Source organism: Parus major, chromosome 2, assembly GCF_001522545.3.
Source record: "Parus major isolate Abel chromosome 2, Parus_major1.1, whole genome shotgun sequence".
In the NCBI taxonomy this organism is placed as follows: Eukaryota; Metazoa; Chordata; class Aves; order Passeriformes; family Paridae; genus Parus; species Parus major.
This window is the reverse complement of record NC_031769.1, coordinates 23,948,636-23,966,126: the sequence shown is the minus strand read 5'-3', so window position 1 is coordinate 23,966,126 and position 17,491 is coordinate 23,948,636. Positions and strand designations below refer to the sequence as shown.

Below are 17,491 nucleotides of genomic sequence, written 5' to 3'. Positions count from 1 at the left end.
CAAGTACTGAAAACCCACATTCAGACAACTCAGCAAACACACTGCTTCTTTGGTTTTGGTGAATAGAGAATGAGTTTTCTTCAGGGCATAAATAAATACATGACTAGCACAATCTCAGCACTGCTGACAGCTGTCATGGAAAGCAAAGAAAGCTATTGAGGTTAGCATTTCCATTGCCAGGGCAGAGGAGAAGAGAGTCCTTCAGAAAAACTACCCTCAAGTACTTTGTTTTCTTTTTTTAAATATCCACATTATAATCAACGTTGTGCTTATTTCTACATGCAAAAATGGTGGAAGGCATACTTGTTGGGATAGCATAGAAAACTCAATGGCAGTTACAATTAGCAGCCCAAGGAAGACCCAGATACATATTTTTACAGCATGAAAAAAAGTAAACTTCCTGTCAAAAGGTATGCTTGGAAAGGCCAAATTGTAAGATCTGACAAAAATTATACACAATTCCAGATCTTATGCCCAAAACCAAGCCACAATACAAGTACTCCATGCCAAATTCTCTTAAAATATAATATGATAAGATATACTGTGAAACACCTGTGAAATATTTATAAAGAATGTTGATGGTCTTAACCTTCTTTTAACTTTTTAGCTTTGACAGCATTTTCAATTACATTGTATGAAATAATAACATGATTATGGTTTGCAATTTAACAGTAGATAAAAACTTACCACTTTAATTGATGCAGACTTATCTTCAAACGGGATATTTCCATGCTGTCAAAAAAAAAACCCCAAAACAATAAAAACAAAGTAAGAAAAACTTCCAGAATGAAAACTAAATATTTACATACCTATGCTAACTTGCTCTCACACAATATTTACCTTCAGTGGAAAGGATTTTTCTTGTATAAACTTCTCAGAGGACTCATGCAAAATATTTATGTTGCTTTCTTGATAAAACAAACTACTAAAATAAACAGTTATTTTTTCTAGAAGCAATCTAGCCAACAAAGTCTGAAATGCTTTCTATTCAGTCTGTTCCAAAGGTATCAAACATTTTCCTAAATTTAACCTCCCGACATAAGAAAAACTTTACTTTTCTTCTTTCTTTTCTTACACTGCATTTTTCCAGCCTTCCTTTTCATCTGCTCATCTCCTTTACACAAAACAACCAACTAGTTTTAATTAAAGAATAAAAGAAAATAATCTCAAGCAGAAATAAAATCTGGAATGCATTATTAAATTTTCTGAGTGAAAACTGTAAGAAACAAGAAAGGAAAGATTCAGATATGCATACACAATACTCTTTTAAAATTATTAAATACAGTATTAATTTTGGTCCTAATCCACAAGAACAAGTGTCTTCTCTTCTTCAAACTGAGATCTTGATTTCAGTAATGCTTGACAAAAAATACTCTCAACTCAAAATCCATTACAGAACTCTATCATCTCCCCATTACTGTTGGGCAGCAAGAGTGACCTAACCAATTTACTAGGAAAACCAGAGCTCTTGGATCAATCAAACACCTTGTTTTGACAGGTGGAAGTGACTGCATGCTGGACAAGCTTCCAGCTTGCACTTCTAAGTGACAGAATTACTAAATAAGTGACAAATCTGATGTACTGTTGGAAGTAAAAGGTATCTTTTCTATCACATATGTATGTACATCTATGAAGACATGTGCCCTGAAAGTATCATATAGCAAAAGAAATCAGCATTCTATTCAATAAACAATACACCTAAGTCCTTTCTTCCTCCTTCTACCCGGCAGCAGTTTACATTCTTCACCTTATCAAATTCAGACAGCTCTTCATCAGTGATCAAAAATAAGGTAAGACTTGAAGCTATTTTTAGTTTCAGCTTCAAGTTAGACCTGGAAATCTCATTGCCCCAAGGATTTTTATGAACAGATTAGATCAGCGATTTAACTGACATTTTAAATGACAAATTAGAAGGCATAAATTACTACTATTTAAAAACATACAAAGGGAGCAATCACTTTCTCATCAAGAAACCAAATACGAAATATAAATTGCTATGGGACAAGTCAGCTTCATTAATCTATTCCCAGGCTGCTGCAAGCTTTCTCTTGAGCTTCCTAGTTCTCAGATTCACAATTATCTCATCTGTAGCCAAACAATTATTTTGGTCCAATCTTGTTGTTCTTCAAAGAATAAGTCAAATCTTCTCCTTCTGTGCTTCTCCTTTCATATGGCTAAGCCAACAAAAAGTACAATTTGCTTTTTTGAAGTTCAGGCAAGAGTCATGAGGTAAATTGGGAAGACAGAAACAAAAAAAAAAAAAATCAATCAACAAAACAAGCTATCTCACCTTAATTCCCTCTTCTTTGACTTGAGGATTTATCAGTTTTATGAATGAGTAGAACAGCTGTCGAATCCTAGAATCTCCTATAAACACAACATGTTTGTCTATGAGGCAATTTTTTGCTTCACTGTAAAACAAAACAGCAACAGTAATGTTACAGAAAACATGTATCTTTGAAGTATGCTGAAAATCTACAGAGCTACACAGATAATTTAAGCATTATATCCAGCTCTAAGGCATGATAATTTTTTTTAAACATGCTGAATTAATAAACAGTTTATTGCAATTTGCATAGAACTGAAAATGAACTCTCCTGCTAATGGGATTAGTCAAACAGTTAAGCAGGTTTTCCTATTATGTGTGCTACAAATAGAGCAGTTTCAAAATCGGAATATACAGCATAACTCAAAAAAAAGTTTCTTACTAGTAAGTGAAAAAAGTGATTGGTAATTTTATTTGGGATATTTTTACTTGCAATTTGACACATAAGGTCAGCAATCTGAGAGTGACATAAGCAGCTTCATGTGGCTCTCCATAATTTGTGCCAGTACCTCCATCACCAACATTTATTTGTATTTTTATAGAGAAATACAACTATGGTTAACACTGTAAACACACAAAGTACTTGGAAAAGACTTCTTTCTGATAAATGTATATTTTTGAAAGCTTAGAGAATCAGATATAAAATGAACAATACTGCAATTCCTGCAGCTGCAGTCTAACAACGACTCTTCTTTTCAAATGAACAGAAGACATGAGCTGCCTTACCTATTTTTATACTTATGCATCATACAACTGTGAGGTTGCCATACTTTTTCTCCAAGAAATCTCCCACTGGACAGAAGATACTCACACGTATCACCACCTTTAAAATGTTATAGTAAGATTAGAATTCAGACATGTGAAATGTAAAACATTGACTGTTGCTATTATAAAAAATATTTTGACAGCATCTGAAAAACAGAAATTTAAATAATCAACAGTAGTAAACAAATTTAACCGATTATAAATACACCTTGCATAAGTTTCTGCAAGTTGCCTTCCCACTCATACAATAAATCCCACCCCTATCCACAAAATGTTAGTGATCCCACTTCTGCTGTGAGAAAGATGTGACTTAGAATGGCATTTTCTTTAAGAGACACCAATCCACACTACCTACTATCCAGAATATAATATGAAACTAAAGAATACAACTGTTGAATAAAACAATCTTCTACACAGAATCACCATGCACAGCATCTTGTATAGAACACAAAACTCATCACAAGGTTTGCAAGACAGTCTATTACAGCTCTCTGTTTAAGACATAAAGACATGTGATCATCTTAGAACCGGTGATATGGGTTAATACACAAAACAAACAAACAAACAAACATTTACACATCAATTTACTGATCATTCTGCACTTATCTTTTCCAGTCAATAAGTTTTATGCTAATTAAGATGACTCATTTTACAGGTGCTGGTATTTCAGGTCATGTTAAATCTCAAATATATATCAGTTATGAAATCATAACTGTTGTGACTGTTATCTTCCCAACTCCATGTCAAGCAGATTCTGCTGCTAACTGAACACCATTGAACGCAAGAGAAGTTGCTCTCCAGCATTTTTGTCATACTTGGCATTTCCGAGCACTGACAAACAGGGAAATGGTTGTGAATGAAATAGTAGGGACTTGTTTTAGCTTGTGCAGAAACAATGTACCACTGCCCATACCTAACACTTTCTGTGAAACCTTCACTTCATTAAGCTCACCTCATACTTCAGTTTTCAGGCTACAAAATTTCCCTGATTCTCAAACTTGCAAACTCATGTAAACTATTATTTCAAGTAAGTTGCATAAAAAATGAAACTGTCAGGAATAATAAAAAAACCTATCTAATCAAAAGCAACATTAGTTGATAATGAGGTGGCTTAGAGTTACTACTGATATTAAGTCCGCCACTTTGCAATGATGACGACAAGGAGATGTATCAAAGTGATGTAAGAGTGAACTTCGTAAAAGAATACCCACGACTAATCAGACTCACTCTGACATCCATTAACTTGCTGAGAAAGATGTGTAAGAAAATCAGGACAGTTATTCATAGTCAGACCAATGGTCAGTCTATCCTGGTATTCTGCCTTCAACAGGGTCCAAACGCAGATGCTCAGAGATAAGTAAGAAGGCGGCAAATAAACATTATGTTCTTGCCTAATATTCTTCCAACTATGTTCATTCCAAGGACTTCCTGAAATGGAATGCAGTCTTCAAGTCCTTAGAACCCACAGAATCCTTGTAGAGTTTTCTACATCCAGAGCTGATGCTTGAAGAATCATCTGCCTTTATTTGAAATAATGTTTCTACTACATTTACTTGGCACACTCCCTGGTTCTTCCATGGGACAAGATAGTTTGGACTTACATCTGTCATGATTTGTAGACCACTATCACTTCTTTCTCAATCAAGTTTTCAAGACTGGAGGATGTCCTTATATAGAGGTCATGACCCAAGCTCAGTACTTCTGCATTCCATGGCACTCCTGCCACAGTAATTGATCATAAAACAATTAATCCTTCACCCTACAGTATGTTCACTGAAGTAACATTCCAAACATCACACACTGTATATATTTCAAACACAGAGACAATATTTCACGTCAAGGGGTTATGCCTTCTTTCCCAACTCCAGGTACTGATTATCTTACTATTGCCCTGAGCAATATTAGAAAGCTCCTGAAACTCATTTGGGCCATTACCAATGGTCGATATCTTCCTTCAAACATAATAGCATTAAATAAGGGGAAAATATGAGGCAGGGGAGTAAAACAAAACTGAAAAAGCACCCAAGAAAGTAAAGTGGAAGTTACAGACCAGACAGTGCCTCCAGAAAAGCTCAAGTCTGGCTTTAGCAGGTGAAACAGCAGCCAAAGAACTATGCTTATTTTAATACACCACAAATTCTTCTTAACCATCAATGAGATCTTAAAACAAAAAAAAAAAACAAAAAACAAACAAAAAACAAAAAACCCCAAACCCTAAGAATTCCAAATGCCATTGTATACACAAAACACAGACCATTCTTTCTAAACTCTATGTAAATTATCCTTCCAACATATTAACTTTTATGCTTACTTAGATATACATTATAGTTATACAAAGTGTATAATTTTTCTGAATTTTATTATGCTCATTATTCTAATTTATCATTCCTCAAAACTGTGGTTATTCCATTGAAATTGTGAAATTTCAAAGTCTTCATTCAGTGCCAGAGCACAAAGCTTTCTCTGAAACACATACTTTCAAAGAACTGGAAATTCAATTGTTCTCTATTATCCAAAGTAAAAAATGTAGTTTTAAACACAATTTACTAGTGTTGATTTTAAGATGCAAAATTTTAAATAAATTCTTATTTCCAGAATGGTTGAGGACTTTACCTTTCAAATATAACAACTGAAAACCACAAAGCACTAACTTCACTTGACAGTATGTAAATATTCAACCCACTTAACTCTTCACAAATTAAAGACAGTCTGTACCTTCTCTTTATTCACATCCTTTTGCAAAAGAAGTGTAGGTGACCCCTAAATAAAACAGTCTTCCTGAACATAAATCTGACTTTCTACAACCCCAGTTCAGCATTTTTTCATACAAGTAAATTTTATACAGGTAAGTTTGATGAGGAAGTACACTGGGCTGCTCCTATCAATAATATGTACTTGCATGGCTATGGCCAAAATTCGTTAAAATCTTTATATGTAATGACAATCAGACAAAAGGGAAAACATAAAAGCAGAACAAACACAGCAATCCCTTATGTGACATGGCCTGGCTTTCACAGCCTGGCAGTTTTAAACCTGTTTGCAGCTCCATCTCATACACCCTCCAGAAATCACGATAACTTTTTTGGGATATTTTTGATATAAAAATCTTGGTGTAAAATGTCTAATGTGTAAAAGAAAGTGCATTCTTGCAATCATTTCAAATGTATTACCTAATTTCATTTGTTAGTTGACATCTTTTGTGTTATGACACAGTAACAATCAATTTATCTTCCCCCAATAATTCCTATCATGAGATCATTACGAAATTACTAGGTTTCTGCTGTCCAGACTACAGAATTTTATTCTAGTTGATTTTTTCTCATAGAGAAGCTGTTTTATTCTTCTGCCATTTGTGTTGCTCTTTTGTACACACTTTCCAAGTTCTATTATACCACTACTAAGAGTCAGTGACCAACACCACTGAGAGTGAGGTGCCAGTGAGCTTTAGGTGTACACTATCAGTGAAAACCACTCGTTTGTTCATTGCTTGTCAAACGTATTGTGGAATTTGCTGAATTTCAACTGTTTGATATTGCTGCAGTTCCCAGAATGATCCCTTTCTTACCTCTGCTTTTATCTACCCTAAAAATTTGTCTGCTGTAATTTTTCCACCTTCCTTTTGTAAACTTCTCTCTTGCACATTTTATGTTCATAGAAGCTCAAACTGGTAAGTCTGTTTTCACTATGACTCCATGTCCTCCTACCATTTAAACACTTATGGGAAAACCTTTCCCTTACCCTTTAATTGCTTCAAGAAACTAAAAGCCTTAGTGAAAAAACTTGAACAGTTTGTACCAATTCATACTGACCACATCAATTTATATAAAGGCCAGCAGATTCTCACCATTTTGCAATCTAAGACTTACCCCCCATTAACTCTCCCAGAATTTACTGAAATTATATATGTATTATTTCCCTTGTAACATGCTTGATCTGTCAGTCCCCTTCTGCTTAGTCTTGCAATCCCTCTTTAAAAATTTGCCACCCTCCTCCTGTCTAGTTTTGTGACTCTCTTGTGCCTTAAGGAACACTGCACAACAGGCAAGTTCAATTATCTCATGCTTGAGCTACTCTAGAATTCAGTAAATGCTTCCAAGCCTTCAAATTTAACACTAGTCAGTTCAGACTTACTGACATGCCAGCTAGAGGACGAATCTAGGGAAATGTAAACATAAAGATCCCTACCGGTTTTCCCATTTCCACCGTGACCTGCCTCAGCCTTGTCTCACATGAACGCTGGCAGCCAAGTGTTAGAGCACACCAGTTGTGCTACAACAAACAGAGCCGCGGTCATCTCCCTACAGATCAGCTTTTTGATTTACCCACAAAAAATCATACCACATTTTTTAGCGTGACACAGAAACAAGTAAATACTTCCTTCAGCAGCTCCATTTGTATTCACGGATCATGCCAAGGTTCTCTGCATCAGGGCCAAAACAACCGTAGCGAGGAGGAAGGAGCAGAGCTCCCAGCGCTCCGTAACCGAGCGCACAGCCGGTCACAGCCACAGCCACTCGGTGCCCAGAGCTCGTCCGCGGCCACCGACAAACACGTGAAACCAAACAGCTCTTTACTTCGCTTCATCCACCAAAGCGGCTGGTTTCGTTATGTCTGAGGCGATGGTTCAAAGAGCGAAACAATATATACCAAATCTCGTACCAATTAAGACTTTAACCACTAATTGCCAGGTAATTAGCCATTAATCATGCCGTACGGAAACAAGTGACAGGGAAGAAGACACCCTCTACCCCTGCAGCTTCACCTGCCGCAGGCCGTGTCGCCGGAGCTGCGGCGCGCTCTCAGCGCAAACCCCGCATGGCCACAGCCCCGCCAGCCTCGCTCGTTCCCCTCACTCCGCGGGGCCTCACCCGACCGGCGGGGCCTGCGGCGACCCCCAGGCCGGGCCCGCAGGGCCCCGCGGGCCGGGTCCCCGCCGCCGCTGTCCCCAGGGTCGCGTTCTCGGCAGCCGGCGACCCGTCGCGCCATGCTGCCCAGACCGCCCCGGCCCACCGCGGCTGCCCCGGGCGGAGGGACCCACCGCCCTCCCCGCACGGCCACGGTTCCCGAGCTCCGCCGGGGCTGCACCGGGGCTCCGCCTCCCCTGCCCGGCAGCCGCGGCCCCCCGCGGAGCGCCCGCGGCCGCCCCCTCACCTCGGTAGCGGCGCGAGGCGGCGTGGCAGGCGGTGAGGAGCAGGACGGCGCCCAGCGCCAGCGCCTTGGCGCTCCTCACGCTGAAGTAGTAGTTGATCTCCCGCTTGCCCCCGGTGTAGGCCAGCGCCGCCATCTTGGCTCCTCCATGACAACAGCGTGCGATGGGGCGGGCGGGCGCGGCGGGGCAGCACTGGGTCCCCGCCGGCGGCCAACGCGGACCCCGCCGCTGCCGCTGCCGCCGTCCCCGCCGCCGCGGCCGAGAGCAGCCTCACACCCCGCGGCCCACGGGGCGGAGCCGGCGCCCCTCTCGTGGTGCCGCCGCTTCCTCTCGGCCGCCAGCGGGCGGCCCCCGCGTTCGCCTCCCCGCCCCGCGGCGCCGTGGGGATGCGGCGGGTCCCGGTGGATTCAACGGGATCTCACCGCGCTCGGCCCGAGCCCCGCAGCTGAGGGGGCGGCGGAGAGGCGGAAAGCCCCTGGGGGCTGTGCTCCGTGAATGAGGAGATGGGCGAGGGTCTGTGCCACACACGGTCCGTAACGGGCACTGGACAGTGAGGGCTTCATTCCAGATAATGCGATTTTTTAACACTTGTCACGCTTCTGTTGACAAGGAAGTTGTCATTCCAGGCTGGGAGACGCTCGGTCCTTTTCAACACGGGTAACTGTACAAGCAAGCTGACACACACGGAATCATAGAATCAGTTAGGCTGGAAAAGACCCCTAGGATCGTCGAGTCCAACCTGTGACCATGCCAACTGGACCACGTCACTTAAACTTAAGGAAAGACATGTAGTCTTTCCTTAAACACCTCCAGGGATGGTGACTCCACCACCTCCCGGGCAGCTCATAATCACATTTTCTCAAGAAATTCTTCCCAAAATTCAACCTAGATCTACTGTGGTGCATCTTAAGACTGTCTTCTCATCCTATGGCAATTTTCCTGGGACAAGAAGCCGACCTCCATATATTTACCCGGTTTTGAGGAATGCATGAAATGATTGCTGAAATCAAACCTTGCTAAGATTTACAAAAGGGAAATTCTGCTCCTCCACAAGCAGCTATCTGAGTTGGTCAGGAAATCTAGGCTCCGAATCCAGACCCTCATCAGTGGTGGGGCTGGGGAGCTGCCACCAAACCCAGCTGGCCCAGAGCAGGGCAGACTGTCATGGGAAAGATATTTTCACAAAATAAAGTAACCATATATAAGCAAACTTAAAACTTAGGGAATGCGTGAAGTATGTAGTCACATAATGTAATGTACATACAGAATTCGAGTTCTAAGTATTATTCTGACGTCTGCTGTTACTATATATTCAATGTATATCCCATTTCTATCTGACCAATATCTTTACTATCTGCCAACATGTAGTGTATACTTCTTTTCTACTCAAATATATCTGTTGATTCATTTACTTTTTCAGTATTGTTTTTAAATAATAAAAACACTTCACTATTTTAAAGTGCTCAGGTTTATTCTCTCAGGAAAAGAGAGAGATAAATTGTACAGATGTACAGTATACAGATGTGTGGTTATTTGGTTATGTTTTTCTAGAAAAACCCCAACAAAACCAAACTAAAACAATGACAACAACAAAAATCCAAACAAACCAAGCCCCCCCAATTCTGGTTGTAGTAGGGATTCTTTAACTTAATAAATGAAAAATTCTCATTGATGCATTATTTATTTTCTCATGCCTCATTCAAAAAGTCAAGAATTTTCAAAGCCTTCTTACTGAGACCTTATTGTTTAAAATATTCTTGCTATGGATTCAGTTTCTTTGTCTTCATTTCATATGCATTTTACACTTTAAGAAGCAACTTAAACACTTTTTGACATATTCTCTAGCTAGAATATTTTGTAGCTTTTTGCACTGTTGCTCATTAATGATTCTTTACTGTCTTATAAAATATATCTTCCCTGCAGTCATTAAGGACCACAGATACTCTTCTTCATCTGTTTATATAATATTTGTTCATGAACAAGTGAGACTTTTCATCCAACCAAAACATATTTACTTCAGTCTGTCTCATTCTGCAATGTAACTATGTTAAGTTTGAGGGCTACCTGGCAAGTCTGCAAGGTGCACTTATGACCGTGAGTGCAGCTCCTCAAAACTTACCCAAATTACTGCTGTTACTGTAATCATTGTAGATGCAGATAGCATGGGGTTCTACCAGAGCTCCTGGGGTGTTGACTCAGCTTCTCAGTTAGGCTTGCTACAATGCTTAAGCAGGGAAATTTAATACACTATTTTATTCTCAAAATCAAAAAATGAATTCAAGTGTCCACAGCAAAGTGTCTCTCTGCAGAATTTCAGGGATCTTCAACTAAATCATGTTATTTCTCTAAAAGAGCAGCAGGAACTAAAATGCTATCCAAACAACCATACTTCTGTTTATAGATATCTCAGAAAATTACAACCCTTAGAAATAGTAATTCTGTCCTGTAGCCTTTGGAGGGCTCTTTCAGATCTGCTGCCTGCTCCTGGAAGTCCCTGGGCATTCCTCACTTGCCATGGAGACCTAACACTGATCTTCAGTAATGCCTGAAAACTCTATGTGTGGATTTCAACTGTGTTATTTTAAGACTGTACAATTACAGTTTGATACTGTACACAAAAAACAGCTGATGCCATTGCAGGTTGAGTATCTTAATTGAGATAATCAATCTCCCTGTGCATATTAAATATTTATATGTATGTGAGCAAGACATCTGTTTTTGCTTCCTTGTTTCCTTGGAAACATTGCTTAGGTGTTTGATAATTGAGATCCCCATCATTCAGAAGTCAGAAGCTTTTGGCTGTGAGTTAGGAAGTGGTTTGTGTGCATGTGGTCTCATTTCTAACAGGTTCCTCCTTGTTTTTCACAAGCTAATTGAATTTGGCATCATGACATATACCTAAGTAATTCACACTAAAACCACTATACATAAAAGGCCTGATAGAAAAGGCTAATTAGGGATTGCTAAGTACCCTATAAAACCAACTCCAGACATGAACTATTATTAGCTAGAAGCAGCTTTGTAAATTGTGTACCTACTTTTTTTTTTCCTGTCTGCTGATCAACTTAGTGTGCTGGAATTAAACCAGTCTGCTAGCTTTTCTGATCAGTCAAACCTCAGTTTTTGGTTTGCAAATGCTATAGCTTTCTGTTGGCTTTCTGCTTGCTCTGCTGGAAGCTCCAAGGGCCGTCAGTGGGAGGGGAACACTTAGAGCAGCCACAGAGAGAAGACCCAGAGAAGGGAAAAGTGCCTTTGGGAGGCAGTGGAGATGTGGCACTGCTGTGCATGTGGGATAATGTCTATGAATATTAAAAGTAAAATGGCTCTGGAAGAATTTCACATTTGTTTTTGCTACAGGTGTAGCCTTGGGTTAACTGGATTAATTATTTTCATAAGAGGCTGTGGTGTTTTATATGGTCACTAATGACTGACGCTGTCATTACTGTGGTTTTTGGCTGATGTATTTCCTCTATGAGTCAATCTAATAACAGTCAGGAATGAAGGGGTTCATCCCTCCTAATTCCACAAACTCAGAGAGAACCAATCTATTTTAAACTACTCACCCTCCCCCTGTAGAACTGAGAGAGCAAGTAAGGTGGTAATTTACTTGTAAGTTAGAATGAGGTGAATGACTTACCATGAAGAATGGTGACTTTCTGTTCAATTTAGAAAATAAATTTAAATTGGACAGATGTCATTTACACAGGTATAATTTAGATGAGGTAATTTTTCTTTTAATGCTTCCTGACTTTGCTTGGCAGGCTCAGCATAAATGAAAGGAGAACTTTGTGCCATGGGTCAAACCTGGCATGCATATATGAGTTTGCTGATAAATTGAGTTCAGAGGAGATCTTCTTTCTCCTGTTTTCAGCATTACAGCCTATGTAACTTCTCGAGTTGGAGCTGCTGTCTTCAGGCAAAGGCACAATATAATTACAAGGACTGGAAGCATGTAAAAAGATAAAGTGGCTAATGTAGTATAAAGTCAGATGTAACAAACAGCTGATACTTAAATATTCTCAGTCAGAGGAATAGTAGGGCATTCTCATGATATTTTCCCCTTTGAGTTTGTGTATGTTTATAAGAGTGTAATTAATTCTTCAGAAGTATAGATAACAAGGAATATAAGCATGAGAGCTAGAAAAATATTATCACTTACCTCTAGTCTTGAAGTTCCATAAGGAAAATGATCATGTGTTCATAAGGAACATACTGTTTGTTATGTAATAAGTAGAATATTCCCTACATTTATTTACAGATTAAGTGTTGACTAATTCATTAGTAACGTCTGCCATACCCCAAACCATATCACTTCTTAGTTTAAACGGTGCAGCATTGCCAGATTGCTCTGGTCAAATTGTAATGCCAGAAATAAAGCTGTATTTCCAATGGATTCCTGGGTGTAGTATTTTCAGTTATACAGCTTTAGCCTGGGCAGTTTTTGGGTACCTGCGAGATGATGGCATCAGACATTTTAATTTCCAGGTTTTCAGCCTCATAATGATAATCAATTTTTCCCTAAGAATCAAGTTTCCATGTGGCATGTGTATGCATGGTAGCTGCCTATTGCAAATGTTTGATTGCATTAATGAAGAGGGAGTACAAAGTGTAAGAAATCTTTTTCTCAATGGACTTGTTCAATCAAACAGTATAGCATGAGTACTGAATTTGTAGCCAAATGCTGAAAAAAATATGCCCTCAAGCCTGTAAGATTCCTAGATGTTCTATCAGAAATTACTGCTTTTACAGATTTCTAATTTTGTAAGTTATAGAAATGGTTTCTCAATAATCTGTACTAAAACCAGACTAATATTAAGTGAAGTAATTATGAAATCACATGTACAAAGGCCATGTCTAGCTTTATCACTGAGAGATATATACATCTGCTGTTCTATAACGAGGCTTGATAATGTTTTCATTTCAGGCTTCTGTGGGTCTGTAACAAAGATGGATCAGATGAAGACAGGGAAGGGAAATGGGAAGATAGCAAATATTTAAATCATCTGTCCCTTTTCATTAAGGACAGTTAAGGGGCCACACTTTTCTGTATCATAGGATATGTCATTGCTGTGTGGCTACAGTCCTGAGAAAGGGGCTACAACCCAGCTCAGCTCACTAATACAAATTCATTTTCTTTCAGCTGCTTGCATTTTTATCCTCAAAACTTGGTATCCATCAAAGTAATGGGTTAAGATGAGTTTTTTGGTATGCAGGTGTAAGTTTTTTCTAGTTCTTCCCTCTCCTCTTTTATTGACTTCTGGTTGAAGAAAAATGACAGTCAATGTTAGTTCCTTGTCAAATTGAGTTATTCTTTTTTTCATGAACACTTGGTTTAATTTTGTTCCTTTTTCTGGTTCTCCCTTGTGAATTAAAATTCAGAATTTACAGGGCAGCCTTTGGAAGCCTCCATAACCACAGTGCAAGCTTTGCAGTGTTTTTGCAGCACTATAAGCCTTTCCTTCCGGCTGCCAGCAATACAGATGCCATGTGATGACCATGTTCTCTTTTAGCATCTCTGCACTAAATCCCTGATACTTGAAATCAATGTTTTTAGAAACATAAATTTATTTTGGGTAGGAAAAATATTTTTTCTTATGAAGATTCCAGTGCCAAGGGAGTCTCTGTGGCGCAATCGGTAAGCGCGTTCGGCTGTTAACCGAAAGGTTGGTGGTTCGAGCCCACCCAGGGACGTGTGTTTCATTTTCCTCTGCCATGGCATGAGGTTGGAACCAGATTAACCTTAAGGTCCCTTCCAAACCTAGCCATTCTGTGAAATTTTAGAAATACAGAATTCTCTGTTTAGCCTCAGGTTCACTGAAACCCTAGTTTGCTGAAGTATCAGCAATGGATTAACAGACTAAAATATCCATGCATCATTATTTAAAAATGAAATTGCATAGAAATCATTTCATTTTAGCCAAATATTCCCTATCTGTCATACTTGTTTTTCTAAAAATATATAAATTTTAAATTCATTATTCATGAAGGCATGCTGTTCTAATTTTCAGAGCTTCAGGCTGTAAAAGGCTATACGTTCATCTAAAAAAATGTATTAAGCTTCATAACCATACTAAGAAACAGATGAAGTAGTCAGTAGAGATCAATGCAAGTAGTCTCCATAATGTGTCTGGGTAGTGCATTTTCATGTGAGTGGAAAGAAGTTGTTCAGACAAAGCCCACAGAAAATAGCTACTGAATTGTTGCATATGAAATTTCCACAGTATTTATGTAGAGTTAACATAGAGAATGGATTTTTAGACTAAACTTCTGCAGCAGAGGATAAATAGAATGTGAGAACATTGCTATGGACCAAGAAAGGCGGTGTAAGAGAAACTCAGTTAATCCATAGGTCAGTCCTTGGCCCATAATTTTATTAGCAGGATGTCACACCTGAAATGGATACTCAAGTCTTATTACAATGAAGAGATCTATAAGATCCTGATGTACAGACAACAGTAGAAGCGCTGGAGATGGTAATATCATTGTATATAGGGCCAGAGAAATGTTGCCTTAAACATGACCAAGGTGTTAGAAACAGCATTTTTTATTCTTGGATGTGCTTGTCAAAATACAATGGTTAACTTGTGGGAGGGTGGTCAATAGGGGTTAGGAATGTAGTTCCTGAATCTCCAGGAGAGTCGAAGTGCTCATTCTCCCTAAGCAGCTGAGGGCATCCCAGCACTGGAGGAGGGAAATGAAATGTGGGTTCCTCTCACCTGGAGCAAGTACAAGGACGCTGTCATCTGTAGGCACAAACCACCAGCTCATCTTGCACAGGTTTAATTCTTAACCTTAACTCTTAATCTCCAGAAAATTGGAGACCACTAACTAAAAGAATAATTTCTAAAGTTACAGGAACTACATTAAATAAAGTATTTAAAACTGTACTCCAGAATCACATATGAAAATGTTTCAAAGGACTTCTTTTATCTGTCTGTATCTATTGTACCTATATGCATCTGTTGTATCTATATGAGAATTAAAGTAGAGGAGAGGAATGAGGTAAAACTGTATTTTCTACTCTTTGTCTACTGTGAGGCAGGTGCTCTTCACGGATGTGGTTTGTTCTCTTTGCTCTTCCTGAGAAGAATAAGCAAATGTCCTTCGGATCTCATTGCAGAAGCTGAGGAACCAATAATTTTGGCTATTGTAAGCTTCTGTAGGAATTGGAATTTTAAGTGACTGTGGGAAAGCAAATGTGGCATAGAGGCAGGTACAGACAGTCATAATAGCAGTGGATGTTCTTTTGAATAGAGGAATTAGAGTTAGTCTTACTCCCTGTTAAATGCTGAAAGATGAAAATAAATGAGAAGGTAGCTCATTATTAACTAGAAACAGTAATGAAAAACATTTTTCCCAAATTAAGTCAGGCTATGTTTGGGTGATTCCTCTTGTCACACATTCTAGGCACTGTTGTAGAGTATATAGTGGGATGTATTGGGAGACTTACACCTTGAGGTGTTAAATACCTTAACCAAAATGTAGTGGTAAATCCCTTTGGATAAAATTGCCCAGAAAAACTTACAGTCATTATGGAGGAAGGATGTAATGAAGAGAAACCCTTTTCATCTCTACATAGAGAAGATAATTTCAGAGTCATAGAACCTGAAAACTAAAGGAGTAAATCTAATTATTGTCCTTTATTTTTGTGCTCTGAGTGAGCCTGCAGTTTGCAGCCAAGAGCTTTTCTGTTTGGATGAGTGTTCTTCTCATATGTTACTGCACATTTAGGGTGAGTTCTGATGCTGACATTTTGAAGAAATTGCCTATAGGATAGTCTTGGCACAGGAGATTTTGACAGCGACAACCCTGAGATTAGCTCAGTTGTTTAGAGCATGGTGCTAATAACACCATGGTTGTGGGTTTGATACCTCTATGGGCCATTTACTTAAGAGTTGGACTAGGTGATCCTTGAAGTTCCCTTCCAACTCAGAATATTTTGTGACTTTAAATGACAGTGAATTCGGGAATAAAAGCCCTAGAAAAAGCCTTCAGGGGCTGGTAATTAGTGTGTGAGTCAGTAGGTGGTGCACAACAGCTATGAAAATGCTGGAGAACTGCTCTGCTGTGTCACTGTGTCTTCGGAATTGGTATTTGGAGAAAGTTTCATTTCACCTGAAGGTCCAATTTCTGTAGCTTGAACATAGTAAAACATTGATAATTATTGGAATTTATTTATACATTTATTTATACATATTATTTATACATTTATTATATGTATTTCAAATGCTTGTGTTCAAAATAATGTTCAAATTATGTGTTTTGTTTGTTTTGATAGTTATATTTGCCTTAATGAGAAACATAATTTCCTGAGTAGCTGGACTGTGTACATAAGCATGGATTCATGTATAGGAAATTTTGCTCCTATAATATCCAACCACATGTTTTCCTGGAAAGTACAAATGAATTCCAGCCTTAAAATATAAACATACAGTAATTTCTTTGTTTAGACACTGTAGATTGCATTCATTATGCATCTGAGATTCATGGGAGAGTACTATAAAAAATAGTGTATTTCTAATGAGCTCAGAATGAGGCACAAGTAAAGCTAAATGAATTAGGGGTTACTTCTGTTTGCATGTCTAATAGCTTTGTTTAAGCTTGCTCATTGGAATTGGATACATGATTCTAATACTGTAAACACTGCATCAAGAAGGTGGTAGAGAGGCAGATTCTAGGAGATCCTGTCTGAAACCACAACAAGAAAACTAATCAAAAGTCACATCAAAAGCTTCAGCTTAAACCTGAGTGGTGGAAGTGTAGATATGTTGTCTGTTAATGTTTTGTCACTCGCCTGTATTAAAGGATATTTCTCTGTAGCACAGTATTCGTATTTTAGACTGACAAACTCAGATCCTGAAGATAATTGGCAGTGGCTAGCATTTCTCCCTCTGGGGCCGCACAGTTACAAATGTCCTTCTAGAGCACGGCTACATGGTTTGAGTTTCTTTTTGCTCCATGTTGGTCCCATTGGTGTTCTCCTTGCCTCTAGTTTTTACTTGCTTAGTCCATATTAATACAAAAGCACATGCTACAGAGAGCCCAATTTGCTGCCAGCTGAGCCTGCTGCAACAGGAAACTGCATGGATACAAGAAGAAATATTTGTACTAGAGACATCAGAAGTCAGTTTAGATACAATTTGAAGTACATACTGACAGGAGCCTTTTCATCTCTGTCCATCTCCTGGGGGGAGGGTGTAAGAGAAGCTGATAGAAGCCATTTATTAATCACACAGGTGAGGGTCATCAGT

At 39.0% G+C, this 17,491-nt stretch overlaps 1 protein-coding gene and 1 non-coding gene across 3 annotated transcripts in view; one reads left to right on the top strand and one right to left on the bottom strand.

Moving 5' to 3' along the window:
* CASD1 (CAS1 domain containing 1) overlaps window positions 1-8,473 on the bottom strand; it is a 29,115-nt gene extending 20,642 nt beyond the window's left edge. Inside the window, exons 1-4 of one of the 2 annotated variants that reach the window (XM_015617839.3) lie at window positions 8,243-8,473; window positions 3,053-3,149; window positions 2,291-2,411; window positions 688-732 (exon numbers count right to left, since the gene is read on the bottom strand). In XM_015617839.3, the coding sequence (XP_015473325.1) occupies window positions 688-732; window positions 2,291-2,411; window positions 3,053-3,149; window positions 8,243-8,375 (396 nt within the window). In that variant the 5' untranslated portion in view covers window positions 8,376-8,473. Of the gene's footprint in view, window positions 1-687; window positions 733-2,290; window positions 2,412-3,052; window positions 3,150-4,692; window positions 5,568-8,242 lie in introns of those variants that run through there. The other variant, XM_015617840.3, reaches the window with a different exon arrangement.
* Window positions 8,474-13,857: 5,384 nt separating this feature from the next.
* TRNAN-GUU lies at window positions 13,858-13,931 on the top strand. The gene has a single exon. It is a non-coding gene; the product is annotated as a tRNA-Asn (tRNA).
* Window positions 13,932-17,491: the final 3,560 nt, after the last annotated feature.